General features: G+C 47.1%; 2 protein-coding genes across 2 annotated transcripts in view; both read right to left on the bottom strand.

The window, feature by feature from the left end:
* flt4 (fms related receptor tyrosine kinase 4) overlaps window positions 1–16,480 on the bottom strand; it is a 33,485-nt gene extending 17,005 nt beyond the window's left edge. The window contains exons 1-5 of the mRNA XM_076162831.1: window positions 16,166–16,480; window positions 4,166–4,262; window positions 2,396–2,676; window positions 273–418; window positions 1–168 (exon numbers count right to left, since the gene is read on the bottom strand). The exon at window positions 1–168 is cut by the window's left edge and continues 1 nt beyond it. Of these exons, the coding sequence (XP_076018946.1) occupies window positions 1–168; window positions 273–418; window positions 2,396–2,676; window positions 4,166–4,262; window positions 16,166–16,223 (750 nt within the window). The 5' untranslated portion in view covers window positions 16,224–16,480. The remainder of the gene's footprint in view (window positions 169–272; window positions 419–2,395; window positions 2,677–4,165; window positions 4,263–16,165) is intronic.
* Window positions 16,481–20,054: 3,574 nt separating this feature from the next.
* Window positions 20,055–24,375, bottom strand: trim105 (tripartite motif containing 105). Its single transcript, XM_076162840.1, has 7 exons — window positions 24,271–24,375; window positions 23,409–23,743; window positions 22,950–23,045; window positions 22,029–22,262; window positions 21,888–21,901; window positions 21,632–21,747; window positions 20,055–21,462 (listed from the first exon to the last, which is right to left on the bottom strand). The coding sequence occupies exons 2-7, from the start codon at window positions 23,712–23,714 to the stop codon at window positions 20,903–20,905; spliced, it is 1,326 nt and encodes a 441-aa protein (XP_076018955.1). The 5' UTR covers window positions 23,715–23,743; window positions 24,271–24,375; the 3' UTR covers window positions 20,055–20,902.
* Between the last annotated feature and the right edge of the window lie 1,134 nt (window positions 24,376–25,509).

The raw sequence follows: 25,509 nt of genomic DNA on the forward strand, positions 1-25,509 counted from the left end.
TGTAGTGTGTATCAGGTAGTTGGTGGATTGGAACTCTTTGCCTCCCAGCATGGCCACACACACCAGATGCAATAGGCTCATGGGCGTGCTGTCGAAGATGTGTCGAGGGATCGCCCAGCCTCGCTTGTTGTCCCACGCCATGCCGCTTTGCTCCAGAGGGGTTCGATACTGCGACACACACACACACACACATACACGCTTATCATCATTTAAAGCATCATTTGACAGCCGGAAGAAAGAGTGCGACGCATCAAAAGGGGGCGAGTACGAACCGTGTGAAGAGTCACGTTCAGATCGGGGACTGTGACCAGGCACGGCACCACGATGTGGGAGGAGGAGCGTGTGATTAAAATGGTCTCCAGGTCGTTTCCCCCGGCCTCGCTGTGACTCCCTCTCCTGAGGAAAGGCTGCTCGGGGTCTGCATGCAGATAAGGAGACACACACACACACACACACACACACACACACACACACACACACAGGTGGTTAATGCTGGACCCTGATACACGTTGGGATAAGAGCAGCTATTACCCAGGGTGCAATTCACCAAGCGACAGGCAAACCTGTCACCCGTACACGATAACGACCCCTGAGAACACGCGGGCGGGAGTTCATCCTGATTGAACATGGAAAACAGTATCCAGAGAGTGATGGAGGGTCTCTGGGTTCAATCCTACTATAAATGCTGTTACAAAGGGCCTGCGGTTCAAATACACAAACACACACACACACACACACACATACACACACACACGCACACACACAATCACACACTCTTTTTTTTTTTATTCCTGCATCAATCGCTTGAAGCCAAATTAGGAGACCTGTCTGTCTGGAGGTTTACACTTCTGCCCTGTGGTGCATTAAACACACACACACAGGTGAGAGAGGTAATACACACACACACACACACACACACACACACACACACACACACCGGCTGCCTTTTGAGTAATTCTCTATAAATCACCAAAGGCATTTAGATAGCAATTCTATTTGGAGGAGTTGTTCCGCCAAGGGGGGGGGGGGGGGGGGGTGTGTGTGTGCGTGCGTGCGTGTGTGTGTGTGTGTGTGTGTGTGTGTGTGTGTGTGTGTGTGTGTGTGGGAATATAGTGTGTGTTCAGATGATTGTGAGCAACACAAATTGGGTAAAGGGGGGTGGAGGGTGTCGAGGTCTGGCTGTGTTAACTGAATTCACATGTGCCCCGTTGCATGCTGGGTGTAATTTATGGGCTGTTGGTTCATCTGCTTGTGATCAGCCCCCTGGTCAGATCTGTGGAAACTGTTTTGGCACCTTGTCAAAGTGGATAAACAGGCGCTTCACATGAGCGGAGCGGTCAGCAGGAATCCTCCACATGACAATCATCTGCCTCACACGGCTCAGAGAGGTGAGGAAAGGAAAGGAGGAGACACACCCACCCACACACACACACACACACACAGACCCAGGTGAACCTCAGCAGACAACCAAAGCAGGAGAGACTCTGCTGTGTTCTGATACAACAACAAAGCTCGCACACAATAAAAGAAACACGGTGCAGCAGATATCAGCTCCGAGTTCATTAATTACAAAAGTGAAATGAGCTTCATCATCCTCGTCTTTATCAAACGCCTTGCATCTCTTCATTTCCCCGGAACATCCCCGTCTGCGCCGCGTCCGGGCTGAAGGTCCGGCTCTAATAACCTGGAGGCCACTTTGATATTCAAGTCAATTTGAAAACAACAGATCTGTGTCCAGTGGGAGGTCGGGTTTAGTTTGTGAAGCTCGGGAGGATAAAAGAAACGAGACGACAGGAACCCCACGGCCCAGGCAACCCAGTCACAGCCCGGGAAAATGAAAGTGGGAGGCAAAAGTCTCTGAGCAAGATGACTCACACACACACAGACGCTCTATAAATAAAAAACAGGAAAGGAAATGTTTCTCAAGGTCTAAAAACTTTGTCTAAAAACATTTCCGTGCTCTGTTCTGACCAGCAAAGAGAGAAAACAACTGGAATATTATTTCATAGAAGACGTGTTTCTTTTGTGGCTGTCACTCTTGATTATCGTCACTCTGGACCTGTGCGCCAGCTGTCAATCACAGCCTATGTCCTTCATCCTGGTTCGCCACACAAAATGAGACATTTCCACAGGGTTTCGTTCCTCTCGTGTGTGTGTGTGTGTGTGTGTGTGTGCGTGGGGAGCAAAACACACTTCTCCATTCGCCCACAACAACAAACCAAACACTGACAGATTCCATTTGCAGTCCACACACACAGAGTGCACACACACCGAGTGCACACACAGCGAGCAGAATCTCTCCAGATGGAAACCTGAGCGAGCGTGACTTCTTCAGTGTCACGGACAACACGTCACAGCTGAGTGGAGTTGGACTTTGTGTGTGTGTGCGTCTCACCCCTGACAAAGACATAGACGCTGGCGGCGGTGGTCCCGTCAATGATGGCGTCCACGTCCTTGTAGTTGCAACGGTAGCGACCCGTGTCGGAGGCCCGGGCCCCCACCAGCGCCAGCTTCTTGCAGTACGGCATCCCAGGCTGCCCCGCGCACTCCGTTACCGAGGCGACTCTCTGCCCCGGTGCCCCGCTGCCATCGCCGACCAGCGGGGCTTGACGGTCAGTGAGCTCCTGTCCCGCAAGAGTCGGATCCGGCCACACCCACGCCATGGTGCGCTGTCCCCTGAGGAGGACAGAGACAGGGACAGGGACAGGGACAGGGACAGGGACAGGGACAGGGACAGGGACAGGGACAGGGACAGGGACAGGTCAGAGGTCACGAGACAGAAACATGAGAAAGGTGGATTAGAATCAAAACCACAATACAATGACTTGCCTGGTGTGCTTGTGTGTGTGTCCTATAAATCCTATAAATTCATCTCTGCATCCACACACACACACACACATACACACACACACACACACACACACACACACACACACACACGTTTGCTTTGTGCTTTGTCATATAAACCCAGTTATGGTTGGACATGTGAACCCGGAGGCTCTGTGAGAGGCGTGATTGAGTGGAATCAAGATGAAAAATGAGAGCGACGCTTTTACCGCCCGCCTGCACACACAGACGGTGTAATGAATGAAAATTTGCCTCCCAAAACTCACACACCTATTCAGAGAGCTCGTGAATACTCGGCCCCTCCATCTGCAAAATGGAACATAGTTAAGAGTAAAATGGACTCGGAGGAGCTCAGGCTTACTGAGGAAGTAAGATGGAGAAAACCCAAACGTACCAGCGGATCTCCAGAGACGTGATTTTGTCTAGCGCCTTAAAGAAAGCAGGTCTAATAGAGCGGCGGCTTGGCAGAGAGCAGCGCAGATTTGGGATGAAGGATGATTACTGAGGGGATTCATAACTCAGAGTGGGAGAGGTTTTAGAGTAAAGAAGTCTGTGTCCTCTATCACAGAGAGAAGGCAGGAGCTGAAATCATTTTTTGCTTCAGACAGGTGGATGATTGTGTGTGTGTCTGTGTGTGTGTGTGTGTGTGAGAGTGTGTGGTTCTGGGATGCAGCTGTCTCAAATTTTCACACTGGAAAACTTTTTACTGTAAATATACGTACATATGTAAAATGAGAATCCCTTATAAACACTTTAATTCATCACAATCCACAAAATTACTCAATCATTTCAAAAGGCAGGAATAAAATCCCTTAAGATTGTAAGAGGTACAAGAACCCCTTAGTTATACGATAATGATCATTTGTTGTTTTAAGTGAACTAAGGTGTCTTGCTGTTGCTTTTTAGTGAGACAATTAATAAATCAATGGCAGCTTATTACTGTTTGTTTTCAGATAATTTGCATAGTTAAGTGGATTTCTAAATGCATTACGATGAACAACACACCTCAACCAGCACCTCAAAATGGCCTTAATTTGATAGTATTTAATTGGCTGTAATGTTATTGGATAATTAAAAAAAATCCCTTAAACAAAACAACTTAATAAACTACATTAATCTATTCAAAGGCCCTTAATTAAATCAGGGGTGTAGACGGGGAAGAATAATGGGATTTTATAGTGAGAGATTGGGAAGCTGAGGCCTAACTTTTGATTTTGCTTGGTAGGATTAATATATTTCTCTTCCAGATGAAATAACCTCTGTGCCGACTCGAGCCAGAGCGTCTCGAGCCAGAGCGTGTCGAGCCAGAGTGACTCACCTGCATGTGAGCGTCAGTGTTTGGAGGACTGGGATCACAACATCGTCCTCGGTGCTGTCAATGGTGGGCGGATTCATAGAAAAGCCAATCACCAGACCTGATGGAGCAAACAGAGCGACACCATTAGAACTTCTGTTCCAGAGCATTTGGTTTTGATTCATGAATCTCACAGAGTCGTGTTTGGTTAAAATGGGGCGGCTCTAGCGTGCCGCTCGTGTCCTGAGTTGCCCTCTGGGTGCTGTTAGTGCTTAGTGAGTCTCTGCACCTACCGGTCCATCATATATAAACGTGTCACCATGACTTACGAGCCACCTGGATGTGATTACAGAGGGAAACACTCACACTCGCCATCAGCAGAGCGACGGAGCGTAGAGCATGACGGTGTTTAGAGGTGAAGGGTTTGCTCAGAGTTTAGGAAAGAAATAATCATTTGTCAAATCTGACTCTGTGTTTGGACCAAAATTACTCCAATAAATATTCAAGATTTTGCCCCAGCACAGCCTGTACAGCAAAAACACACACATCCACAGACCTGTGTGTGTGTGTGTCTCTGTCTGTGTGTGTGTGTGAGACCTCATGCCAATCACAACCCCAGCGCTCTGCACAGCTGTGTTTCTTGTACACAAAACTCATCCTGCTGCCCAGAGAGCACAATAGAGCGCCACCAGCTCCTCTGTAAATGTTTTCACAGTCATGTTTACAGTAAAGAATGATCCACATGGACGCAGACTGACGGCGTCTGTCCACATGTCAAAACCACAGCGAGCTGGCGATTGATTCAAACCTTAATGTTAATGGAGAAGTGCATGAATGGATCTTTCAATCACAGGTGAGTTTGAGGGGAATGAAACAAACACCGCCTGACTTCTGGCTTTGTTGCAATCTCGACTATTGACAATGAAATCCAATATGTACATGACCGCGATCAATGAACCTTCTGAAACGTTACAAAACAATAATGGTTGCAATGTTGTCAACATCTTTGCTCAGGAGGCGACGTCGTTCGAATAGATCACTTGAATGATTGCAGACCGGGATCGCCAATGTCGCAGTATTGGCCAAAAACAAACAAGTCTTGTTGTGGGACTTGGGAAGCGGTGGCAGTCGGTGAATCATTCCCAGCTTGGCTCCCAGCAGGGCGTTCCTGCCTGGAAGGGCCCCCTCTTCCACAGATCCTTAACTCGGCCCCACAGGAGAAGCTCGGTTTCCCTCACATGTTGTCTCAGCTGATATGAGAACCTGCCACCACCTTCAGTCCCATCGGCACCTTCGCACAACACAACACAACACAACACGGCTTTGTCTCATCTTCCCCGCTCACAATCAGACATACAGCCGCAATGCATCAGGGTAGAGTGTCTCTCCAAGGCCAAGGTAGATAAACAGAGCCCAGACAGAGACAAGGGGGCCAACATGGGGCCCCTCATGGCTCCTGACAAGGGAGAGAGAAAGAGAGAGAGAGAGAGAGAGAGAGAGAGAGAGAAGAAGGTCTTATCCCAGCAGCAAACACTCCCTTATTATAGGATTGTTAACTCAGTCACTCCTGTGTCGACTGTGGACAGCAGAGTTGGACGTCAGAATGAGAACACAATACACTCCACACTCTAAATCCCATAAATACGAACATGTACCTTTGGCGCAGACAGATGGTAAACACAGATACAGACAATTTAGACTAATTGGCACAATTAGGGAAAAGACACAAGGCTTAAGGGATCTGATGATACACAAATCCAGCGACACACACACACACACACACACACACACACACACACACACACACACACACAGGCACATCTGTGAAGGGACGAGCCGAGTCTCCATGATACGCGTTGGCCTGCTGATGCGCCAAGAGATAGAAACACTCCTCATATTCACACACACGTGGGCCCCTGACAGGAAAGGCAACACGTATCCCTTCTTAAAATGTCACGGTTGACTGGCGTGTGCTGCGATCGGCTGATATGTCTGTCAGCGAGCAGAAAAGGCTGTCAGCGAGCGGAGAGAGCGAGCGCAGAGAGGGAATTACACCCACACCGACTCACGCTAAGAGCGCTTTGAACTCTTCCATGACAAATACACCAGTGACACGGTCTATTTCCAGGGTGAGTGTGAGGCTAATGTGCACCAGATTACGTTTCTTGACTTTGGGTCTCTTCGGTGTCGCCTGTCATCTTTAAGTGGCTCTGGTTGACTTCTGAGGAAGTCGGCAAGAAGAAGAGAACCTAAATCCGAACCTAGCCTTTCTCGCGTTGGCTCGTACCGCTTCAGATTGATGAAGCGAGGTAGAATCGGGTTCATTCCTAAGCCTCGCAAAGGTGACTACTCTCTCTCACCCCCACCTCCCTACACACACACACACACACATGATGAAGACGGTGCGTGCCAGATGTCAACATCTTCCATATGGACTCACTGTATACTCTATGTTTCCAAAAGTACGAGCCGGGCAGATAAGGGAGGCGCTGCGATCCCGCGGAGCACATAAATGATTGGAGGCGATATATAAACCCATTAGTAATTGTTTGCATTCTGTCAGATGTAATTAAACGCTGGGATCAGTCGGAGGTACAGATATGTGAAGTGAATGCCAAAGAAAACCAAACACAGTGCTTGGGTGATAGCATATCTTGTCAAGATAATAAACACATTTTCTTGGTATGCTGTGGCCTTTTGTGGTATATTTCATGACAGGAGTCTAGTCGGTCGTTATGGATCTTATCAGTCGGCGCACATTAACCTGTCACACTGTGCAATAAATGCTCAAAACAAAACAGTCGCGTTCCAAGGAGCTGTACAAGCTTTGGATTCAAACATAAAGGCTTCAGGATAGCTCATACAAAGCAGAACACTCAGGGTATAAATATAACAACTTGAAAGGCTGCATCACCAGCAAGGGGTCAGAGGTCAGAAGGTGTCTGGGTGCATTCATAACAATTCCCCTGCTGTCTGGAGCGACGTATGGAAACTCCACATTTGACGAGTTAACTAGGAAGATTCTCCATCTTCCTTCCGATACACGTACCATCTCCTTTTTGTATCAAACGGCACGTCTCTGCAGCGCCTACAACCTTAAAATTTCACAAAAAATACCACAATTTACCACAAGGGGGCTCACTACCTCACCTGTCAATCACAGAGGAGTCCATTCTTACAGTCTGCTACTCTAACAAAACTGTTACTGCAAGTTTAACCACACTGTGCTGCATGTTCTCTCTGTTTTCTTTGTTTTACACCATTTTCTTGAAGCTACAATGAAAGACCAAAAAGTCCTTACAATGTCCTACAAGAATGTTTATTCTTCTAACAACATCTATCCATCACAAACGATGGCCTGGCCCGAAATCTCTCCGCTGCTGCCCTGGGTTGGCGATTGGCTCGATGACAACCACCTTACAAATGTGGACAGGGGGGGCACGGAGCCAAAAACATATTTGAGATCATTCCTCTCTTTTCCCAGGCATTCCAGCTGGTGCCGCAGAGATAAGCAGCAGCTTTGGGGTTGATTAGATTCGACCAATGAGCGTCAACATCGCCCGTTAATCTACAATGATAAAACACACAATATTTGCAAACGTGATTTACTGCCTCTGCTATCATGTGATTACACAAAACAGAAACACACAAGTTTACAAGTGCAGAATCCCTCAGACAGATGGATTCCTCATTAACGCCCTCTCAAGCACTTTCATGGACTTGAATATAAGCATTAATCCCATAGCCAATTCTCTATGTAAGCACTTGAAACGGCAATGACCCGATTGATTTTCTAAGCCTTGTGATTCAGCTCATTATGCACTCAATATCTGCCACTCTGATTACTTTGGACTGTCAAATCTATTTAAACAAACGCTCTTTCTGACAATTAAAGAAGATTTAAACAAGAACCCCTCGCTGGAACTGATTCGGTTTCATTTGTGGGGAGACGGCCGGCCTGGTAAACACATGACACTGCTCCTGAGAAATGCCACGGCTCTGTTGTTGTGAAAACCCATTCAGACTGAGGGCGTGATGCCTGTGTGTGTGTGTGTGTGTGTGTGTGTGTGTGTGTGTACCCTGCTCCAGCTGGCTTTGTTGAGCAAACATGGTGGTTTTAGTGGCCTGAAGAAATGTTTTAAGGTGGAAATTTGTTTAAAATGGCAGCGATCGAGGAGATAAGCACCGTAGACGCAACGCGCTTCGGGAGGTAAACATAATGAAGATAAAGAAGAAGACAGAGGCGATGAAAACAAGTTGGCCAGCCTCGTTCTCAGACGTGTGGGAATGTATAGAGAGATGACTACATTAGACACACAAGACGCATAGGTTCGCACAGCTGTTGTTTCTGGTCGGCGTGCCTCCGGCGTGATGGAAGTGCCAGATGTATACACACACGCTGAGTGCCAGGAGTCCAAACTGTTCAAGGACAATTGCATCCATTATCTGCACTTTGATGTGTCAGCCCCACGTACCTGTGAGTGTGATGGATGCGTGATTGCTACCTGTCAACTCAAAAGATGGGAACTGGAAATTCAAGTAAAGGCTGCAGGAAGCTGGCAGGCACTTGGAAGACTCAGAATCCTATCAGATCCTGACGTAGTAGCTTTGTGTGCATGTAAACAAACTGACTGACAACAGGAAGGGAATTGTCACAGTGGAGGTTTTCTGACCGCACAACGTCTCCTTACTGAGCTGCTGCTGATGTGAACTTTGACCTGATCAAAATTCATTTCTGAGGAACTTACAAGAAGAATTCTAAACATGTCTGAAGCGTCTCTGAAGACACACGCGCGTCCAATCCGTCTGACCTGAGACAAATAGTCGACAAAAGGAAAGGAACTCAGTGCCATTGCGACCCAACCGTCACAGCAAGACGAGAGAACAACGTGAAGTGATGAAGGAGGTGAGAGGAGAAGCTACAGGTTACTGCAGAAGTTAACACATTTTCTTGGAATGTGAGAAAGAAAATCTACTAAAAAACACACACGCACAATGAATCAAGGTCGACAAAGAGCCTCCAGATGCTCCACAATGTATCTGCAGTCGCTGTGCGTTGACAGATAAGCCAAGATTTGACCTGTTTCACTGTAAAGCACAATGGTACGTTTGGAGGATATAAAATGAACCCTGCGCCCACAACAATACCTCAGTCCGTCTGTGCGTCAGGGTTTGGAGCTGCCAAATGCCTCGGCTGCTCCAAATCTATATTGGATTGAGTGATTTTGCAGGAGAATGTGACGGCAGTGGACTGTCCCCTCAAGCTTAGACCACTTAAACAATCAGCCTAAAACCACCATGACATCAACAACACAACAATGAAATCACTGTTTGGGAGCTGCAGCAAGAATAAGAACAATGTGTGTTTGGATCAGCTCAGGTTTGATTTGTAATCGATGCAGAATTACAAGAAGTTTCAAAGGATTTCTTCTCTTTTCCTTGTCACCTTCTCTACCTTTGCTTTTATTCAGCACCGACTCAGCACTTTGCCAGGATTTGCTTCTTGTATCATTTCCTGTGTTCCAGTCTGATAGCTACAAGCGTGTATGAACCAAACAAAAGTGAATCGTAAACATAATTGAGAAAATAATGACATTTTCCCAGAGCGAATGTGTGAGTCAATAATGGCTCCTATCCAAATGTTTAATGAGCTCCATTTGTGCCGATTTCAGCCCAAACAGACCAGCAGCTTCGCTCTGCAGCTCTATACCTCTGTACCTCTGTACCTCTGTAGCTCTGCCGCTCTGTAACTCAGTAGCTCTGTAGCTCCTGTTCACATTTACATCCCTCTGATGGATCTGAACTCACTTCATGGCTCCTATTTCTGTAGTTTCCACAGTCGGTGAATATTAAAACTGTAAGCTTCTGGAGGACTTCTGCCGGCGTAAGATAAACACACACACACACGCACACACAATAAGCCGTTTATACATGTGAAGCTCCTCTGACAGACATATGGATACAAGTCATAAGACGAGAGCATCAAAGGTGAGCACAAAGACGCCACTCCCCCCTTCCCTCCTCCCTCCCAGGACAGAGGACACATTAAAGCCGGGTGTGTGTGAACGGCGCCGCACCGTGTTTTTTCAATTTCTAGCAAATTTCCTGTTTTCTTTATCACCTTCATGCCTCCCTCGCTTCCCCTTTTCATGGACGGCGAAGGGGAGACGACGTTGCCGCTCGCTCGCTGGCGTTTCCTCAGCTCCTCTGTAGTTTTGTCCCTGATCAGTCACATGACGGGAACAGGAAAAGAGGAAGACTGTACAAACAAATAAAGCTCTTCTGAGAGGCTCATTTTAGCAGAGAGGATGCGCCCTGGGAGTCATTCAGCCCCGCAAAAAGGATTTCACAGATATAGAAATTGTCAGAATAAGGTATTGCTGAATAAACAGCCTCCTGTGCAGCTTCTTACAAACCACTCAGATGGTTTGAAGACTTCTTTTCAAACCTGCATGAATGATATCCTGCCCTGAATCAATGTCATTAAAATGCTCATTTCTCCACTCCCAGCTCGTACTTTGGTTTCTACGGACGCACGTTCACAGCCGAGGCTTCGTCTCTCTCTCTCTCTCTCTCTCTCTCTCTCTCTCTCTCTCTCTCTCTCTCTCTCGGCAAAAGAAGAGACGCAGCTGTTTCTATTTCACTGCAGAGACGTATAGACGAGATGATGCCTGGCACTCCGTCACAGTAAGGTGCATATAGGATACTTTACCGCGCAATCAAAAGCATCATTCACTCAGAGCTTTCTTTCCTCTTTCTTGCCTGCACAATGCGGGATAACAGAGTGTGTGTGTGTGTGTCTGTGTCTGTGTGCCAGTATGCTGGACTATTTGATTCCAGAAGGAGAACCTGGTAGCATCGTCCAAATCAATGTTGGAACCTGTTTGCACAAGAGTGTAGTGTGTGTGAAGATAAGATGTCCCCTCGTTCCCAAATCGTCGATTTGGGAATGATGGATGACGATGACAATAGCTGAGGCACAAAGCTCCTAGCAGCGCTCGGTGGCACATGTCCTTCTTCTGGGAGTGCTCAAGTGTGGGAATGTATGTGGATACAAACACAACACCTGGGAACGTCTGGCAGGGGGGGGACGAACAGAACCTCACAATGCAGAGACAGAAACCCTGCAACCTTTTACACAAAATGCCCTGATATCTGGCCAAACTGTGTTCTTTTTGGCTTTAAATTGGCCTTTAAATACAGCAACATTTACATTTTTCCATAAGTTGACCACAATCCCACAGGTGTGTGTAGCCAGGTTGAAGATTAAAGTACATTATGTAGAGTTTTCCAGTATGTGTACCGATCCACAGGCTATTATGTGTATGGAGTGTATAGATTAGTTTGGAGAGCAGAGGTCACAGACTGGACGACACTTTCAAATCAGTTAGAAAACAAATGAAGCCAAATTGAATTGAACTTTGCGGTTTACGGGGAAACGCACAGGCGGCGATCTGAGCGTCCTGCACAGTTATTACAGCGACACAGAGAGTCGGGCAGAGGGCCAAAGGCTGAGGGGCTCTGAAATAGACCTGCGTGTCCGGCGAGGGACAGGAGGCCAGGCAGGCCACTGAGCAGACCTGATCTGTGGGATGTGAAGTCAGCCGGCCTCAGGCTATAACACTCTCTCCCTCTCTCTTCCCCTCTCTCTCTCCCTCCCTCTCTCTCTCATATAAAGTCCACTTCCTCTGTCATCTGGACACAAGGCCGGGCCGAGCCAGGCGACAGGCTGACTGGCAGGCCCTGGCTTTGATTTCATTGTTACCATAGAGGAGGATGACATCCACTGTGTCCCCGTCGCCTCTTCGTTATTGAGAGTTCGGCCTTTCCAACATCCTGCCAGGGGAGGGGTGAGCGGTAAGGATGCAGCAGTGAAGCCATCTGGGCCGGCTTCCTATGTTTAAAACCTCTGTCCCTGACTGAATCTTCCTGTACCTGCCTCACAGGCACACAGGACAGCTCAGGCTCTTCCTCTGAGCCAATTCTTTTTCACGTCATCATTTTAATCACTGAAAAATGATTTCCCCTGCCGAGAAGAGAGAGCCGCTCTCATTCTTGTAACTGCTTTGCGGCGAGGGCATTGTGGCCTAAATCCTGTCTGCAGGCGATCACATTTCTGTTGGGAAACATCTGAATATGCGCTCCACTCAATAAATCTGTTCTTTTTTGTACTCAGCTCAGACTCCTGCTGTGGACGGTCTCGGTCCAATACCGTGCTTGTTATCTAACCAGAGATTCAGGTCATAAACGGTCTCTGCCGTCCTGTCAGTCTCCCCCCCGTGAGCTAAACCGCCGCAACACTTAAAGTCGTCGTAGAAAACAAGGCCAAACTAGGGAGTGTCAGGTCAACAATCTGGTGCTGAACGTCTGATGGGGGAAGCAGGTAATTTCCTCAGGCTGTGCCAATGATTTCTTTCCCATGAACCTCAAGCGACCTCTTAAGGACGAGGCAAGAGGTGTCACTGACCAATGGGAGCCTCCGCACGCTGTCTAGTCACGACCCCGCACATCACAGCTGGCTCGCACTGAGCTGCAGCTCGAGCCAGACTCCGATTAAAACCAGCATAAGTGCTCTACATGATGCTTGTTCCTAAGCAACACAAGCACCTTTGGAGTGTCGTAATATCCCAGGTCTACAGTTTCTAGCTTCACAATGCGTGTAGAATGATCAAGCGACGGTTGGCAATTGATGGCACGAAGCAATTTTCATCCAGAACTACTTATAATAAATGTTGTTTCACTGTCTGAGACAGGAGGTTAATCTCACGCAATTATCCTCCAATTGGCTGATGGGGAGGATCTCTCTATGTCAGCGCTGTGGTGCGTGCGTGTAAATAGAAGAGAAACCGCCTGATTACCCTGGAATGGAACAGAACGCATGACGAATCCTCTCATTTGTAGAGAAATCAATGTCCATGGCAAATTATTAGACAATGAAAAATGTGCAGGATTTTCTCATTATTATTGTGTCCGTTGCTTTCTTAGTCAATTAAGAACGCTGGCGTATCATTCCATTGCTCATTTGTGCAAAAAAAACACACTTTTACCTCCCTAATGGTTCAGTCAATACGGCTTATTCGCGCTCCATTGACTGCAGTGTGAAACTCAGACTTGTGTTAAAACGATGGTAATGACGCAGCGTGGCACAAAGCTGTGACTTTCTTCTTTTTTCCGTGAAGAAATATGTAGAAATGTCTCTGGCAAAGTGGCACCCTGCTGTGTCTTTGGTTCCGTCTGAGTCGTGCACAATAGTGACCCCGGAGGAGAGACATGTGCTAAATGGACACGTTTAACAAGCGCTAATCACTTTCAGTCAATTACAGCCAACAGTGAATCCGTCACAGCTGGAGCGTGACAGACAAGGCTGCTATTGATCCTGGCAGATGAAGAAGCTGTTACACGCCCTAAACGAGGGGGGACGATGACTGTTCAAACACTTTGTTGCGGCGGGGTCACGCAATGAGAGGAGCATTCAGCGGAGGGGTCTGCCATCATGAAAAAAAATCTAGGCACAGGAAACACAGAGGGGTCCAGAAAAGTGGAAAAAAAAAAAGCGACAGATGGCTTTCATCAGCTTTCTGACCAACTGAGACGCACATTTGGCTATTTTCTCTGCAGAGATTCCGAGCGGTGAGGGAGCTTATCTCTCAGCCCCGTCGTCATATGTGGAGTGGCGGTGCTGCAGAAAAAGGGGGTCCCAGGTATTTAGAACGTATGGAACCAGACGGGTCAAACACCCAAGGGGGCCGCGCTGCCCCGTGTCACCGATGAGTGAGGCACCGGACGGGCTATTTATTTGGACTTTACCGCAGACGGTTTCCCACACCTAATAGCAACATTCCTCTCCGCTCCCCAGCTGATAGAACCAAATACTCAAGGACGGACACTCGGGGGGCTCTGACAGAGTCCTGCACCTCCGAGTCCTGCGGCTGAATCCTGAGATCAGCGCTGAGAATAGGGGGCTATTGTTGGCTAAATCAACTCAACCCTCTATAGTGGACGACTAGAATAATACCCAGAGTTGAGAGTCGGATTTCTGGGATGATCTGATCGAGCGGAGGTATGCGTACAGAAAACACTCAACTATTCACCCAAGACACAGACCGAGCCAAAGCTCATTCAGCTGTAGAAAGAACTGCTTTCATATGTGGATAGGCACAATTTCAATAAGTAGAAAAGGAGCAACAAAAACAGAGGAAGTGAGAGGGGTTGAATCCATCAGTGAGTCACAGTGTAACTCATTCCTTTGCATCCCCAGCCATAAGGTTGCAAAGTGTGTTTTTCTTTAACACGACAGAAATGCTCCATCAGTGTAATAAATGGTTTGGCATTACCATAAATCAGAGGCAGAGCGTGACAGTTAGATGGTAGAAAATGGCTCCGGGTGAAAAACTTAAAGCTCCATAGATGCAGAGGCGGTAGAAATTCCCCCCCACCCACCGTCTCTCAACTGTCTGTGAAGATCTTCATATGAAATTAGGACTGTTGTGTTTTTAGCCGAGGTCACGAGGAAGAACAGTCAGAGGTTAAGAAAACCAATTAATGATCCTGAATGAGCTGAAATACATTTTTTGGTGCTAACAAGCCCGTCGGGTTTATATTTGAAATGTCAGAGTGAATCGTTACCAAGGTGCCCGTTGGTGGTTCAATGAGAGAGACCCGCAAACCTTTAGGTGTACTTTAATGAAGCTGTGTTGTCATAACAGCAGAGTTCAGATGACGGCTGAGACCTTAAAATAACACAATTAGGCAAAACGAGCTGAGAAAAAGAGGAGAGATTTGTAGCTCGTTATGAATTCCTCCTTCAATGCTAAGAGAGGAAGAAGTTTAAGGGAAAGTCAATGCAAAGTAGGAAAGAATTCTGTGGCACCGTCGCTCCTCCCGCTGACATCTCCAGTCTCTCCAGTCAGATTAATGAGACGTCCACACTGGAGTTATGGAGTTATGGAGTTATGGAGTTATGATTGGGGCAAACACATGGCAGCTGCCCCTCACAGACGCCCTGTTCTTCATGCACAGCTGTGATGAACCGCACCAACCTACACATTTAGTCACAGGGCCACAATGCAGACGAGCTGAGCCTGAACCCAGACAGCCCAGTCAGTCACAGGGCCCTTTGTGTGAGCAGCGCTTCACATGGAAACAAATGTGCATCAGATGGCCGCTGCCTAACATCCAGACCAAGAATTTTATCTTTCACTAAAGAAATGTCAACATAAATCTGCTTTTTATGTTGTTTCTCTTACATTCAGAGACATATAAGGGAAAGCCCATTCACTGGAAACTTGAAACAAGTCCAATGACACATATTTGCAATAGAAGGGAAGATAAAGACTACATGACAAGATTTGTACCCCACCATCACCACTCACCCTCTCTCTCTCTCACACACACACACACACACACACACACACACTCACACACAACTCATACCAGTCCAGCTCATCTCTCAAATGTAACTTAACACACACACTTTGGAAGGTACTGTCAGAATATTTGTTTTCCTCCATAGATTCAGGGATCAGCATCATCAATTAACATACACACGCACGCACGCACACACACGCGCACACACACAGCATGCCTGCCCCTGGCGCCCCTCTGCGCACTCTGAAGATTCCCTCTGAGATCCTCTTCAGTAATTCGGCCCCATGCTGCGATAAGCAAAGGAGCTTAAGTTTGAAGAGATCAGATGTCTCTCTCTCTCTTATCAAAGCCAAACAAACACATTTACGCGCCGTTAATCCAATAAAACTTCACTCAGAGCAAAGCTGTGAGGAGACAAAGACAGCTGATGCTTTTGTTTGACACTTTGAAGTGAAAATCCCCTGATTGATAAAACAAACAATTCATTAAAAGAAAGCAAAACTATCATCAAGTCACCGCGTTATAAATAAATCAAATCTGCGCCTGTTTCATTTACTCAACCCGGTCATTTACCGAGTAACGGCAGGAGGCTGAGTTGGCTCGTTTTGTAATTCATAAAACTTTCTGCGCTCCAAACTTTCTTAGTTTCTGTCTCACCTGATGCGCACGCAAATCCAATCCAAGCCCGGCAGAAAAGCGTAAAGTCTGTCTTCATCTCCAGAGCTCCGGTCCGGTGCACAGTCCAGCGAGGATGTTCATAAGCTTACAGCTCGTTACTGGCTGGAAGTTACAGAGAGAGACACACCGGTGCGGACTGAGACGCCGAGCGGGGCAGCAGCGTCCTCAGATGGGGAAGGAAACTCAGGTGGCCGCGGGCGGAGGACGAATGCTGCGGAGGAGAAACCAGAGGAAAGGATGCATGAGGCTGAATGGGATTTACAATGATTTCCCTTTCCTCTGCTCGTGACTGGGGAGCGCGCGAGCACACACAGACACGCACACACACAGACACAGACACACACACAGACACACACACATAGCAAACCAAAGTGTGTGTGGGTGGGTGTGTGTGGGTGGGTGTGTGGGTGTGTGTGTGCCCTCACATCCATGACAAATTTCCTTCCTGGAAGAGCCAATATAATTCATCCTTTGCGCACATCAACTATACATGACCCAAGCAGAGGCCACTATAGAGTTACCAAAGTTTAAAGAGTTTAAAGTTATGATCTGCTTGATAGAGGGACAATCATTTGCATATTTTAAAATTATTTTTTTTCCTCCAAGTCTTCATCTCTACATTAAAGTCAATGGTCCTTGAATAACACATTAATTGTTTTTTATTGATTTTAATGTCATGCCTTTTTCCAGGTTGCCTGCTAACAACAGGACTGCTACATTCTCTTACTTATACCAAATCCACTGCAGGAATCCCCCTCTGACACCACTGGAGACCAACACCAACACCAACACACACACACACACACACACACACACACACACACACACACACACACACACACACACACACCAACCCAGCAGGTTATCCATTCTCATCTAGTATTATTTTACACCCCCTCCTCATACAATAACATCACCGCCGTTTTATTTGTTTTGGTCAAACGTTGGTCGTAAAAAAGGAGCAGAAACATTTTACACTCTCAAGTACATATCATCCTGAACAAATACAGAGCCTGGGGGACTTATTAATCTGTTGAAAGGTCAGATGGGGCCTGGTGTAATGATGCCTCAGGTGAAGAGTAAGATCTCCTCGCCTTGTTTGAGTGCGGCTAAGCTCGTTCGCCCACACACTCTCTCTCTTAAGGGAGCCCTCAAGAGTGTGAATGAGGGTCATGCACCAAGAGGACGATCGGCATTGACTTGTCCTCGGCGTACCGCCCTTACTCCTGTTTTATTCCTCACACTGGGATATTAGAAACATACGAACCCCACAAAGAAGAACGAGACCCACACAGAATTTATCCAGTATTTTTCCGAGCCTACACCTTGGATCAGATTCCGATCTGGATCCGCAGCCTGGTGCTAGGTAGTTTTGGGGGGGAGGGGGTTAGGAAATGACACACCAAGGCCAGCATGGGGCTTCAATCCAAGGACCTTCCTGTGCAGAGAGGGAACAGTGCTGATCGCTGCACACTATCTCTCAACGGTACCAAATAATTTCACAAGATTCTTGGATCCAACCCCTGGATCTCGATCAGCACAAACATATTGTAGACTCCCAGGTTTGACCTTCCATTGAGCAAAACTGAGCAAAATCAAACCACACACAGACTCCAGTGGAAACCTCCTCAGTGCTGATAGAAAGTCAATGTTGGTTAAAAAAAACCTATAGGTCTGCACATTTGAGTGATTTTGCACTCACACAGACACACACACACACACTTACAGGTGTGTCATGTCACGTCAATGTGAAGAACTTATTAACCCTGGCTTTGCCTTCGAGGTCAAGCCAAACCTCTTACACAGCCATACGAATCTGACAGCCAGCATGTCCACTCAAACCTATACAGTCTGTTCTAGACAGCAAAATGAGGGTGCAGCAGAATCAATAACCCCTCATGGCTTTAGCTGGGAATCCATTATGTCAATAATAAGGCTGTTTGACTCCAGACAGCACTCCATCGCCCGCTGCTTCCATCAGACCCGAGTGAAGTCATCAAACATGTTCTCGTCAGTAGCTGTCGAAAAGATGGATGAGATTATGTTATTATTGTAATTGATTTAGAAGAAGGGAGCAGAGGCAGAGGAGGAGAAGTTCACCCCACCAGAGTGTGGAGTCACAACCAGTCCAAGGATCATCGTGTGTTATTGTGGGCATGCGTTCCCCCGGATCCCTTACGGCACTCCACCTCCGTGACCCCCAAACACAATGTTGTGATTGAATGGTTGTAATTAAAATGTCCCCCCTGGTTGCGGCCCTGCGAAGCCTTTGGCTCCATTGGAAAATAAACACAGTAATTTGTGCTGATGGTCTATCAAAGCTCCGTCCAGGGAGTTACCAAACCTCATTATGAATATAAAACAGATAATCTCAGAAATATATGAAAACATTTTGAGAAGCCAATATAATAATAAACTTTAACACGCAAGCATTGAGACAGCAGTGATAACAGACAATGGGCATGAGGCAGGACGGCCTGATGGTCCCTGCTGCGTCAGATAAAAGCTTTGACTCTATAATTCTGCAGAGTCCTGAGGGAGAGCTGAGGATTCAAGGACCTGTCCTTGAAGTGCCAGCACTCCATCCGGCCCGTGTCAGCTCAGGAAACACATTAGGGCTCTACAGCTACTATCAAAGGAAGGATATGGAGCGAGCATGCGGCCCGCTCACACACTGAGCCTCCTGCCCACAGGCCCGAACACAGGCCTGCACTCTGCCAGGACACTTTGACCTCTCTGACCTCTCTGAGGCCTACTTTGCTGAGGTTTCTGCTTTGTTTTGATCTTAACGGATAAAGGTCAAGTTCGCTATGGTTACATGGTTACGGCAGAGTCTCACATACGGCAACGTGCAAGCATTTAAGTTATGAAACTACTAATTAACCAGGAAAGCTCATGCACAGAGTGGAACACCACTGAAGGGAAAACATCTCAAACCCTGAAGCGTAATTTGTGCATGTTTATTATTCCCATCTCATCTTTCCTCGTTTGTGTTGAGCCACAGGGACTCAAACTTCTCTAACTATCACAAATATACAATCATCTAAATAGATCTATTATCATTTATTTGTGAAAACATTAGCAGATTTTCTTTTGTTAAATTAAATTAACAGATGATTCTCCCAAGTGTCTCTACTCTCAGCAAATCTTGTCCATTTATTTTTACATATAAAGATCATTGGAGATATCAGTGTGTGTGACTTCAGATACTTTGGATTCATAACTTGATCAACAAAAGGCAAACTTCAGACATTTTTCACTCTAAATCTCCCCACCTGGTAACTTTCAAACAACTTTGGGTTTAGTCCCAACAATATAGCTTGATGGCTCTCCTGAATCTCTCAGTTCACGAGATTTAATCGACTTCAGTCTGCATCTAGAGGTCGGAGCGAGCGGCCGGTGAGTGGTAAGTGGGTCAGGAACGCTCGGGTCCCACTGCGTTCCACTCTGTTCATTGTGCCACTTTCCAATCAGCAGAAGAGGCAGGAGTATCCTGCTTAGCAGGCCCCTGAGGCCCGTCAAGCAGCCGGGAGGCATCCCCACTGTCATGCTGTTTATCTGACCTTTCACCTGGGAGAAGGAAACAGGACGTTAGCGCTCTTGTGTGTTTGTGAAGATAACCCAGGGTCCGCCTACCCTCGCAGTTTAAGTGTCAGAGACGGCTCATCGCGTTCACAAGTTCCAGTCCAGGTGCAGGGGTGTCGACCCCCCGCCGCTGCTCTGCCTCAACACTTTTGGATTCCCATCAAACGCAACGTAAACATCAGCGTGTTGGGCTTTGATGATGCTTAATAACATCCTCCATTATTTCAAGTAAGGTCACGTATGAGCGGTGTGTCACAGCTGCAGAAAAGAATCAGACTGAATGTTTACTTAAGAAAGCAAAAGTGATCTTTTATTATTTGCACCAGCAGAAATAACAATGTGCTTTATCAGGAAACGATCATTTAGCTGATCTCTGACACACACGCACACACGCTAACCCCCGGCACAGACTTCATACATGAACTCATCCACGTTTACACAAACATACTAAATCAAGGAATTGTTTACAGCATAAGTCAGCTAAACAAATGAAAAAAGTGCTAAAAGGTGTTCTTGACTCAAAACTACATTTAAAAAGAAATTGAAATGGAGAAAGAAGCAGAGGAGACATTTGGAATTTACAGACAGATCAAACCGTGTGCTGAATATAAACTCTGATGGCAGAACGCCGCTCATTTCCATGCTGATTAAACTCAGGAGTGCAATTTTTCCTCATTTTAATAACAAAACCCAACACAATCTTACAGGTGAGTAAGGGCCACTCTGCATGAAAGAGACGACATCATCCTGTCTGTCATTTCAAAGCTCAATTATCTACAACTACCAAAGATAATAGGTTGATCAGCGTGAAGCTTTGGTCTTCAACAGCACCAATGTGTGCAGATGACAGATTTAAAATCACATGAATCAATAAAAAAGTGACAACACTGAATCGAGCAGTGCAGTAGATCGTATATGAGAGAACATTTGAAGGCCTCTAATGTTTACATCCAATACAAAATGTGGAAATACATACTTGGCAACATCCACACATATTCCTCGTAGATTAACACAAAGAAACAAGAGATACAGGTTTAAAAGTGATAAAAATCTTTGGTCGATTGAAAAAGGTGCAGCTTTGATGTAGTGAAAAGCTTTCAGTGATGGCGTGATGACGTCATGGCGGACGTGTTAGGCCGTCAGAGCCTCGGGCGGGTGGTGGAGGAGCTGCATGGGTTGGCCCCTCTGGGTGCTCTCGCTGATGCACGGGCTGAAGAAGGGGAACACCTTGCTCCTGGGCCCGTTGCTGAAGGAGTACAGCAGGTTCATGTCGTCGGCGTTGTAGAAGGACACCCTCCTCTCCTCGCAGTCCAGGTAAACCCCGATGGTGTGCGGGGACGGGCCCAGCAGCAGACGGGTCCAGGGCTGCGTGCCGGCAGAGTACTCGTTGCCGTTGCGCAGCCGCAGCGTCCAGTAGCCGGTGGCGGGGCTCAGTTTGATCCGGGCGGCTCGGTCCACCAGCTCCGACGCCACGCCCAGGTCCCACTTGGGTTTGGAGCCCACCGCCACCTCCCAGTAGTGGCGGCCGGACTGGAAGCCCTGCGTGGACAGGATGTTGACGCACTGGAGGAAGCGCTTGTTGTGGCAATCGTGGGAAATGACGCCGTTGCATTCCACCACCATGGTTTTGTCCCTGGAGACGTAGATGCTCGGGTGCGCCGTGTCGGCATCGAAGGTTAATGGAGAGAGACCTTTAGAGAAAAACAATTGATTAACAATCAAAAAAATCAGAAATGGGAAATGTCAACCTACCTGTGGAAATTCCTCCCTCTACCCATGATGCTTCAGTAATTAGTTCTGTAATTACAAGCAGCTGAAGCCTTTTGTCTCATAACAGGAGCTTATCTGAGAGAAACCCACCGGGCTTCAGGGACTTGAACATCTTCCTCCATGTGATGTACTGTAAGGGGGCCATGTATTTGCTGCTGAACGCGTTGATGTTGATCTCCGGCCCTGAATCCACCTGGACACACGGGCTGCGGAAAAGACAAACACACACATTTCATTTCATTATTCTCCGTACGGACGTCAGCCAGGATATTAACATAGATTTGTAATCAAACGGGCGCGGAAAACGGCAAAATCAGTGAAGCGTAACAGCAAAGTGAGCGCTTACCTGAGCTGTGGGAGCTACAGAGACGGGAAATAGAAAGAGATGACAACATGTCAAATATGAGGCTTTCTATTTAAAAACATCTTGACATTTGAATATATATGATAATGACTCAGACTGATGCATATGAATTCTATGACTCACCCCAGCCAGAGCGGAGTATTCGGTGGCGGTGCTGTACTGCTCCAGGACGCTCATGTTCTCCTCCACCTGCCTCAGGGCGTCGGTGCTGGCCTCCAGGTGGCGCTGGACCTGCTCCGACTTCTCTTCCTGCTCCCGCCTCAGCTGCTCCAGCACGTACGTCTCCTCGTCCTGCAGCACCTGCTGGAGCGCTCGGAATTCCCCCCGGACGCGAGCCTCCAGATCTGTGGCGACCCTCTGGAGATCCGGAGAGGAGAGGATGAACAGGATGTATAGGAAGGCGCAGGAAGTGGGACATTACAGACGTGTTGGATCTATCCGCGCATTTATCACTGGTCAGTCAGCAAATACACTTACGGCAAAGTTCCCGTCTCCAGAGAGGAGACGGATACAGAACAGAAGCTTGTGACAGCTTATTGCCTTAATCACAGTATAATCTAAGTTTTAAACGCAACATCCTTGTCCCAGGAGGCAGGGATCTATTTACAGCTACAGGATCATAAATGTGCCAGAGCTGTAGGGTTTCAACGTACACACACACACACACACACACACAAACGACGAGATCCTATCTGTCATATATGTGTGTATGTGGTCTGGCTGGTCTGATTTGTGAATAAAGACTCAATTTAAATGCAAAGTCCACTGGCAGCTGTAAGCCAAACACAAACGACACGTCACTACTTCCTGGTCTTGGCGTCTTATTGTATTCGTGGCATTCCGAACAATGTTTTGACATTAACAACTCGGAGCGTGAAAGATATCTATCCACTCCGGAGCAAGAACATTATGTTTTTACGCAAACTGAGCCCTACCACACGAGCAAACATCGCAAAATATGCACACAAAACACTGCAAACAGCCATTAAGAGGAATATGTACATTCTTATCTGCTAAGTGCTGCCATCACTGAGGGGACTTTACCTTTATGGTATCGATCTTCTCTTTATCTGCGCGAATAACGTTGATAAAGTCTTCCTTCCTCAGGCGATGGCTCTCCATTGTGTCTTTCCTTTGCTTCTGTTAGAGAACAACAACAAGAAGAGAGAGAGAAAGGAGAAGAACGTGTTTTATATGAGCGCTAGCCATCAGTGAGTCATATCTGCTTTCACGCAAAGCAATTTAAAAAGGAGTGGTGAGCAAACTTTTGCTCCGTCATGGCAGTGAGGTATGTTTAGACACAATGAGACACAGGGCTCCACTCAAAACTTTAAAAAAATACATTGTGTTCCCTTTATACTGTATAACTCAGAACAAGAGCTAATCGTTTCTATTTATCAGACACTTTAGCTCATAGGAGTATTTGTACAACATGGACAAACACTTAAAACACTCCAGTTGGATCCGTGTTGACAATGCAAAAGGGGAGATAAGAGAGCTCACCTCCAGGTTCTTAATGTGTGTGTCCGACGTGCTGGCCCTGACTTTCTCCACCATGGCTGCCACCAGGTAGTTGGTCTGAAACACTTTGGAGTTGAAGGTTTTGCGGCACTGCGGGCAAGTGACGGGCCCCTGAATGCCCCGCCAGTACCTGGAGATGCAGGGCTTGCAGAAGTGGTGCATGCAGGTCAACATGACGGGGTCGCGGAAAAGGTCGCAGCATATGGCGCAGGTCAGGTCATCCCTCAGGCTGCCTTTGGTGGGCAGCATGTTGGCGGCTGGGGCGGTGGCCGTGACGGCGGTGGCCATGGCGAAGGGGGAACTGACCACTTCCAATTCTGTGGAAGTGAAAGTGTGGAGAGTGAAGACAGGCAGAGGCAAATTCCCTTTCTAAAGATAGACATGACAGATATCTGACAGTCCCAAGCTCGCTGCTGCTGCTCGTCGTTAAAACACTAAGTTACTTATTGTCTAAACCTGGACGGTGTTGCGTTCACGTACCCGTCTTCCCTGATAACGCGCCTGAACTTTTAACTCGTCAATTTTCTCAGTGTTTGACAGTAGCATAGCATAACACAGCTACTCCCGAGTGTAGCAGTTTGTGAGGTTTAACAGGGGGGGAAGGAGTCAGGTGGTTTATCACGGGAGAAGTATTAAGACGCTTGCGATTTTTCAGTGTTATCGGTGACATTTGGTTTCATTTCCCACCTCGGATTTGACCCTGAACCGAGCCCTATGCTAGCATTTTGCAGCTACAAAAACAACAACAACAACCCGTTTAAGTCGCATAAAGCGCCGCTTACGTGACAAACCGAGAAGCGCTGACTACGTTTGACGGTTTGTCGAACACTTTGAGTGAACTTACGTTGCCTGTCGTCGCAGAGATCTTTGTTTAAACAGCGACACTTCCGACTTTCTCCAAGTGTGCCCTGATCGGCGCTCACTCACTCGGCGCTTCAGCTCGGGAACATTCAGGGTACATTGGACTGCGCATGCGTCGTTGTTCAATGTTCACAAGCTGGCCCTTGTGTTACGCAACACTCCACGCGGCCCAGACAGATAAATAGTAGAACTAATAGGAACAAAAGCTTCATTTAGTCTTTTTTTTTTAAAACATTTGTCAGGCTTCGTGTCGTTTCTAGCTGTGACGAAGCCTTTTTCACGTCCTATGTTATCTCTTAAGTGTCTCTGTGTGTCAATGTCAGGTTTAATAGTGTGTGCCAAACATGCAGATGGCTATCAAATTAAAAATAAAAGTGATGCAAACGAGTTGATAAACACAATTATACACTTAAAGTCCTCTGTGGCATGTGCAAAGACACAGAAGAGGAGAGATTTAACCTTCATAAAAGTAATGTGACACAAATAAGACTTGTTGCCAGGTGGTTACGGGACGCTGGCCTGCACCTGATCTAGGTTTTCAGATGCTCTCCATGTCTGTTACAGTAATAAAATTAACAAGCTCCTCTGGCTCAGGAAACATGCAAACAAGCCCAGGAACAGGCTGCTTTGATGGTGCGTTTAAGGTGGCGTGGGCTCATAATAACAGATGACCTGACACCTGAAGCAGCACAGACGACCCCATGCGCACACAGACACTTGCTCCTGTACTGTCGCGCCTTTCTTGGCAGGAGTGTGTCGTTTCAGGACACTGTCGTTTCAGGAGTGTGTGGAGGTAAAAGACAGATCTAAGTGACTTTGAAAGAAGGTTCATTACTATACAAACACATATTGATTGAACTCTGTGATGCATAAAGCAGAGTCACGGGTCTGTAGAGACGAAGGATAAAGGTGATACGCTCCCGTGAGTCATCCTATATTTTCAAAAAGTAGATGATTGCATGTGTCACATACAGGGAGAGAACGGTACAGGCCTGCATGCTTGACCCGCACAGACCCTGACATGATGGGTTCACCGACTCCATTATGCTGCTTCGGTGCTTTGATGCCTCTTGGGAATTCTTAGCAGTAACCTTTATCCTATAGGATGAAAGATCGGTGGGAGTCTACATCTCCGGGATGCCGACAACTGTACGAGGTACGAATCACTTACTGCTCTCTACTCTTCATCAATGTTGTTGTTCTCTCCTTCGTTTTGTACCTT

The sequence above is a fragment of the Genypterus blacodes genome, unplaced genomic scaffold, assembly GCF_046128005.1.
Source record: "Genypterus blacodes isolate CSIRO-AG114 ecotype Tasmania unplaced genomic scaffold, CSIRO-AGI_Gbla_v1 ptg000128l_1, whole genome shotgun sequence".
In the NCBI taxonomy this organism is placed as follows: domain Eukaryota; kingdom Metazoa; phylum Chordata; class Actinopteri; order Ophidiiformes; family Ophidiidae; genus Genypterus; species Genypterus blacodes.

Coding starts and splice junctions, on each gene's coding strand:
- trim105 (XM_076162840.1), bottom strand. CDS start 23,714: ATGGCCACCGCCGTCACGGCCACCGCCCCAGCCGCCAACATGCTGCCC. Junction 22,263..22,949: donor AGAAGATCGATACCATAAAG/GTAAAGTCCCCT, acceptor CCGGATCTCCAG/AGGGTCGCCACAGATCTGGA. Junction 21,463..21,631: donor GTTCAAGTCCCTGAAGCCCG/GTGGGTTTCTCT, acceptor TTTTCTCTAAAG/GTCTCTCTCCATTAACCTTC.